The sequence below is a fragment of the Talpa europaea genome (genome assembly GCF_964194135.1).
Source record: "Talpa europaea genome assembly, chromosome: 10".
NCBI classification, from domain to species: Eukaryota; Metazoa; Chordata; class Mammalia; order Eulipotyphla; family Talpidae; genus Talpa; species Talpa europaea.
In genome coordinates, this window is record NC_140077.1 from 88,761,354 (window position 1) to 88,767,468 (window position 6,115).

The 6,115-nt window shown below is 50.0% G+C and overlaps 1 protein-coding gene across 1 annotated transcript in view; it reads right to left on the reverse strand.

Moving 5' to 3' along the window:
• IARS2 (isoleucyl-tRNA synthetase 2, mitochondrial) overlaps nucleotides 1-3,074 on the reverse strand; it is a gene marked incomplete at its 5' end in the record, with an annotated part of 41,000 nt that extends 37,926 nt beyond the window's left edge. Inside the window, 2 exons of the mRNA XM_084244741.1 lie at nucleotides 1,513-1,635; nucleotides 2,808-3,074. Coding sequence (XP_084100867.1) covers nucleotides 1,513-1,635; nucleotides 2,808-3,074 — 390 coding nt within the window. The remainder of the gene's footprint in view (nucleotides 1-1,512; nucleotides 1,636-2,807) is intronic.
• Nucleotides 3,075-6,115: the final 3,041 nt, after the last annotated feature.

Below are 6,115 nucleotides of genomic sequence, written 5' to 3' on the forward strand. Positions count from 1 at the left end.
TATCCCTTCAAATGCTCAAGACAAAAATCCTCACCAGCACCCTTGGCTCTTCTCTTACCGCCGACCTCCAATCCACCAGCAAATCCTGGCAGCTTTACCTAGAATCTAGACTTAAACTACACCTAGAATCTATTTCTCACACCAAAACTCTTATGACTTCTAACCTGGTCAATATCATCCCTCTCCTGAATTACTGCACAAGACCCCTGACTGGTCTTTCCATTTCCCAACATCCTCTGCCTCTGTAGCCTACTGCCTGCACTATAGCCCAACGTGATCCTATTAAATACAATCATGGATTCCTCCACCAAAACCCCCCAATAGCTATCTGCCTCTCAGGATAATATGTAGGTGCTTCCAATGGTCACAAGATCTACCTTGCTACCTCTCTAGGCTCATCTAACACTCATCTAACTCTCTCCATTCTACAAACTCACCAGGAAAACACTCCCCTCAATCTTTGCGAGTGTTGGCTATTTGTACTCCCCAAATCTCTACAGCCCACACCCTTTTGCTTCCCTTAAGGATTTTAGCCAAACATCGATGTTTCAGCAAGAGAGGCAACCTCAACAATTTAGCTACTTATATGTAGCATGAGATGGGTGGCTTAGACAGACATTTTTCTTCTCACAGTTCCAAAGGCTGGGGGGTTCAAAATTCTGTATCAGGGCCTCCCCGGTGGCGCAGTGGTTGAGCGCTGGGCTGTGAAGCTACCCGCAGCCTCTGCAGCGCCGGTTCGATCCCTGGCCGCCAGGCAAGGGTCCCACATGGCACGCAGACCTCTCCTGCCGTCCGCTGCTCCCCTCAGCAGTGTGTTTCATCAGTCTGCCTGTTCTGCTCCCTGCTCTGGCTCTGGTGAATTCTCTCACCCTCCCGCGCTTCTGACTGTACCCAGTGCTTATATAAATAAATAAATCTTTAAAAAAAAATCTTAAAAAGAAAACAAAAAAAAACCCAAAATTCCGTATCAGGTAAGGGTCACTCTCTGGTTCAAGGACTATCTTCTCATTGAACTTCTCCTGCATAAGTAGGTAAGGGAGCTCCCTAGTATCTCTTAAAAGGGCACTGATGAGGGCTCTGGCCCAAACCCCACGTTTAAATAACATCACACTACAGATTCACTTCAACGTATGGATTTGAGAGGAAATAATCAGTCTATAGACATATTTTACCTTGTTGATTAGATCTTCCCTGATGACATAAGTACCGTAAGTCAGGACTTACCTTTATTTTATTCACTGCTATTTCCAGTGTCTATGATGATGCCTAACACGTGATAGGTGTTCACTATTTACTGAAACATTGCTTATTAATGTAAAACAATCGGTTCAAAGCAGATATAGGCATTGTTATTTTTCATATATTACTAAACAGTTTTACTGCTTCTAGTAATGACATTAGTTTTATGAGTCAATACAAATCTACCTAGTTGTCAAAATTAGAATACGTTCTTTTGTGAAATGTAAAGAAATAAAGGTTTTTCCCAAGTATTACTACCTAAATTACAATTACCTTATTTAAAGCATGTCCAACATGAGGGTCACCATTGGCATAAGGAGGTCCATCATGAAGACAAAATTCTGTCTTTACTTTTCTTTGTCTTTGCCATGAATAAAGTTCTGAAAATCCACATTTCTGTTTGAAAAGAATAATGTCTGAACATCACATAAATACACACTCCCAATGTTACTATAAGTAACAGCCCCCACTTACTGATTTCTTCTCTCATCCCACTAATCAACTCTTACACACAAATAGAGTGGAGTCTCTAAATGTGCTTTTGGATCACTCTTTAACCCTTCCAAGAGTTTCCCCCCCACAGATATCAGATTAGTCTAAGCTCTTTATAGGGTATTCAGGACACAACAAAGGTTCAGTCCCACTAAATTCTTGGGCAGTTTCTCAGCACACCCACCCTCCACTCATCAGTCCATCCACGAAAAAGGGCCTGCAGATCCCCCACACTCCTATTTCTCTGGAAGTCTGGAGTACTACTGATTCAAGTCCCACTCCCCTTAAGTCACCTGCTGCCTGACAAGTCACTGCCAGTAAGTCCGTTTCCTATTTTGGAAAAAAGTTAGAAATAGACAACTGACAGGGCTAGTATGAAAACTAAAGCACTGGAAACTGTCACAGTTGCCAGCACAAAGATATGAATAAAACACTTAAGGAAAGCAGATGGCCTCAGGAGGTTTATGAGCCTAGAAATCTGCTGTCAGAATATTTAGGGTAAGTCTACTTACTTAACCAACATACCCCAAATACCAGGTATTTTCAAGATTCTAGAATTAGAACTTAAGTGAATTTCTGCCTCGAAAAAGCTGTCTAATACAGAGGACATATGCACCACTTAGGAAGAGAGCTCAGAGTAAGCAAGTGGCCCTCCTTTATCCTTCAAACAGATCAAAACGCCAAGTAGGGACCTACTGATCCAACAAAAGTGAGCCGTAACTTTTTATTCAAGTGTGTATACGCTGATTTGCTTTGTCCAAACCACAGGGAGGGTGTTGAACATCGACTTGCTTCGCCCAAGCTGGTAACATTCAGCACGTGCTACCGTCTGCGTTTCCTCCTTGATATTCCGCCCTGGGACCTGCAGCCACTGAGTGTCTTACCCAGATTTCTTCACTTAAGTTTCCAGCCAATAAAACCTACCCTGAAACAGATTTCCACTGATCTGGTCACGCACCCTTTCCCCCCACCAACCCCTCCCACCAGAAGAGGCCGGGACCCATCGGCCATGCCTTAGGCCCAGGGCCCCCCCCAACCACGCCCCTGGGGACTCCCTCCCCGCAGCGGGGCCGCACCTCCTGGATGTCCAGCTCCATGTCCGGCTGCTGGCGGCCCAGCAGCTTCATGGGGAAGCTGGTCTGCGGCAGCAGCACCGTGTCACGATACTGGCCGCTGCTCGAGTTCTGCGGCTGGTTACTGGCCCCGGTGACCGTCCGCACCAGGAGCCTCCTCGGGGTCCCTCTCCACCCCGGGCGGCAGGGAAGGCGGGGCAGTGCCCACAAAGTCCGGGCCGCCGCCAGGACCGCCGGCCCCGACCCCCGAGGGCGCAGCCCCCAACGCATGGCGATCCAATCGCTGCCACCCCGTGTCCGCGGCGCCGGCGGGGCCCTGGACAGCCGGGACCCCAGGGACCAACGCGAGTTGCCCGGACTGCGCAGGCGCCTGGGTCACGGAAGGGGCGGGGAGCACGCGCTGCCCGCGGGCGCCGAGGACGGATCCACCTCCGGGTTGTGGCTGCAGCCGCGGGGGCGGGGCCTGCTTCAGGGGCGTGGCCGCTAGGGGGCGGGGCCCCGCGAAAGGTGTGGCCTGCTCCTTGGGGGGCTCGCATTTCAATCTCGAGGCCTTTTAAAATATATTTAACTCGGGCTTCCTTGGTGGTGCAAGGGCTTAAGACGCAACCTATGCAACTCTCTGCAGCCACTGCAGCAGGAGTTCATCCCCAGCCAGGGAGTAACCCACATGGCGCCGCAGACCTCTCCTGTCTCACCTGCTGCTCCCCTCAGCATGTATTTCAGTCAATCCTGCCTGTTCTGCTCCCCGCTCTGTCTCTGGTGGCCCGTATCAACCCCCCCCCATCTCTGGCCTGTACCCCAGCTCGTGTATGCATAAATAAATCTTTAAATATATATATATATTTAACCCCACATCTCCAAGACATGATCACCCCCACGTGTAGTTAGAAGTATAAATAGCATTTCATGTATTTTCTCTTCATGCTAAGTATCATGTATGTTACACACCCGCACATCTCAACCTGGAGCGCTCGCCCAGTGCATGACACCTGTTGAGTGGCCCGCTGGGAGGGAGGCAGCGCCTTGGCGCGTTCAAATCCATAACAACTCTGTAAACCAGCCTGGTCATTTGTCCCGAGTCCTACCTCCCCGTTAGGCCTCCTCATGGGATAGTTGGGGAGCGCGGGCAATTTCTACTCCATTTGGTTTGTTCTGGTCGGAGCGGCTCACAATTTCTAAGGCGAGGGAACTTTCCACTCGCACCTCCCTGAAAAGGCCTCCCCCTAATGGGGCTGAAGATGAGAAAAGAGTGCCCGACAGGACAAAGCCGAAACTCCCCTCCCAGAACGCACCGTAGTGGTGGCTCCACTACACAGCCGCGCGGGTCTCGGTCGGCAGCGCGCTGCAGCGCTCACACCAGCGCCCAGCAGAGGGGGTTGGCGCCCCAGGTCACTGACCTGTCGGGGCAAGGAGGCAGCTCACTCAGCCCCTGTGCAGTAGGCGCGTTTGCAGAAATCGGGGGAGCCAGGGGCGCCCCGAGGCGCGGACCGCAGGCCCCCCATCCTCGGAGACCCACATGCTCCGGTAGCTGCTGGAACAGAGCGGCGGGGACCGGCTCGGTGAAGGAGAGCCCGGACTAGGACCCAAATTTGCTATCGCCCTGAAGCGGTGGTTTCGCTAGTAGCAGAGAGAGTTCAAAGACTGAACCAGAGCGATTCTGCAAAAGTTTTACTCCAGGCGGCGCCACCGCAGCGAGCTCCGCTAGCCCGGCCCTCTTTGAGAGAGTTTATTTATACAGGGAGGCAAAGCGGCTGCACCTGCAGGCTGGGGTCTCCGGTAGGCTAAGGAGCGCCCTCCGGCAAACTCAGGAAGGCTCCAGCTGGTCTAGTTAACTGGTAGTTGTGGATATTTTCGCCCTGGAAGATTCTGTGTTCTTGAACTGGGTCTTAACGACCTCCAAAAGGTTTCTAGGTAGCTCAAGTGTTTCCAGTGCCCCATGCAAAAGGCAGTGCTGGGCTGGGAGTCAGCGATCCCACCTTTGAATGTTACTCTGTGTGATTATGAAATTTAAGTACAAAGAACAACGCATGATTGAGCTGGTAACTCTTGTTGGATTTTTTTTTCTACCCCAACAAGTGGTCTGAGTTAACTCACAGAGTTATTATGAAAACCAAACGGGATCATATAGGTAAAAGACTCCGCAAAGTAGATTTCCATGTAACAGCAGCCATTTGTTGCTATTGCTCACTGGTGAGTTTTTTTATTTGTTTGTTTGTTTTTAATAGAAATGATGTTTCTAATTACAAATGTCTAGGCGTTACAGAGAGAGAGCATATAGAAATAATTGCTCACTAACTACTCTTCCCAAAGCCAGTGCAAACACCTTTATGAAAGCTAAACTAACTGCTCTAAGGGCTCAGTAAAGGCAACTGTTTAAAAAAACTAAAAGAAAATGCTTTTGAATGAAGTAATGTGTAAAGCAGTGGGAGAAAAATCACAAAAATGTTTGAGATTGTGGCTTGAGTTTTCCTCAGCATCTAAACTGCAACACTGGAGGGTGCATTATGGCTCTGCCTTATCAGGAGATAAAGCAACTCCATTCTGAGGAACCAAGTTTCTAGGAAAAGGCCTGCACAAAATGGATTGCTTGCATTAAAAACAAGGGGCCTCCGTGGTGGCACAAGGGATTAAGACGCAACCTATGAAGCTATCCAGAGCCACTGCAGCATGAGTTTGATCCCCGGGGAGCTACCCACATGGCGCAGCAGACCTCTCCTGACTCGCCCACTGCTCCCCTCAGCAGCGTATTTCAGTAGATCTGTGTAGGGTAAGGTAAAATGTATCAGGCTTTTCTGCCCTCCCGCCATCAGGATAGATGAGGGAACCCTGTGATCCTGAATGCATGCCTGATGGCGGGCACCTGAAGTGCGCTAAGACTGTGCTTTTTAAGGGCGGCGTCACCTGGACGCTAGAAGAAGCCAAAGCAGACCCCGAAAGAGAAGCCAAGAAGCAGCAGAAGGAACGCCAGAGAGTCCAGATAGAGTGAAGACTTGCTGGGGGCTGGGGGGCCTGCCAGCCTCCCAGCCCCCCAGCCAGCACCCCTGCCTGCCATATGCCTGGTGAACCCCAATAAAAGACCTGCAAAACCACTGAGGACTCTGACTCCTCCTTTACCCGGTCTGCATGGGATCAGAAAACCTGCTCTGTGCCCAGTTCCTGCCCTTACAATCTGTCTGTTCTGCTCCCCACTCTGTCTCTGGTGAGTTCTCTCACTCCCCCCCCCCACCTCTGGCCTGTACCCCATTCTCATATACATAAATAAATAAATCTTAAAAAACCAAAACAGACACACTTTTCTCCTCCACAGGGGG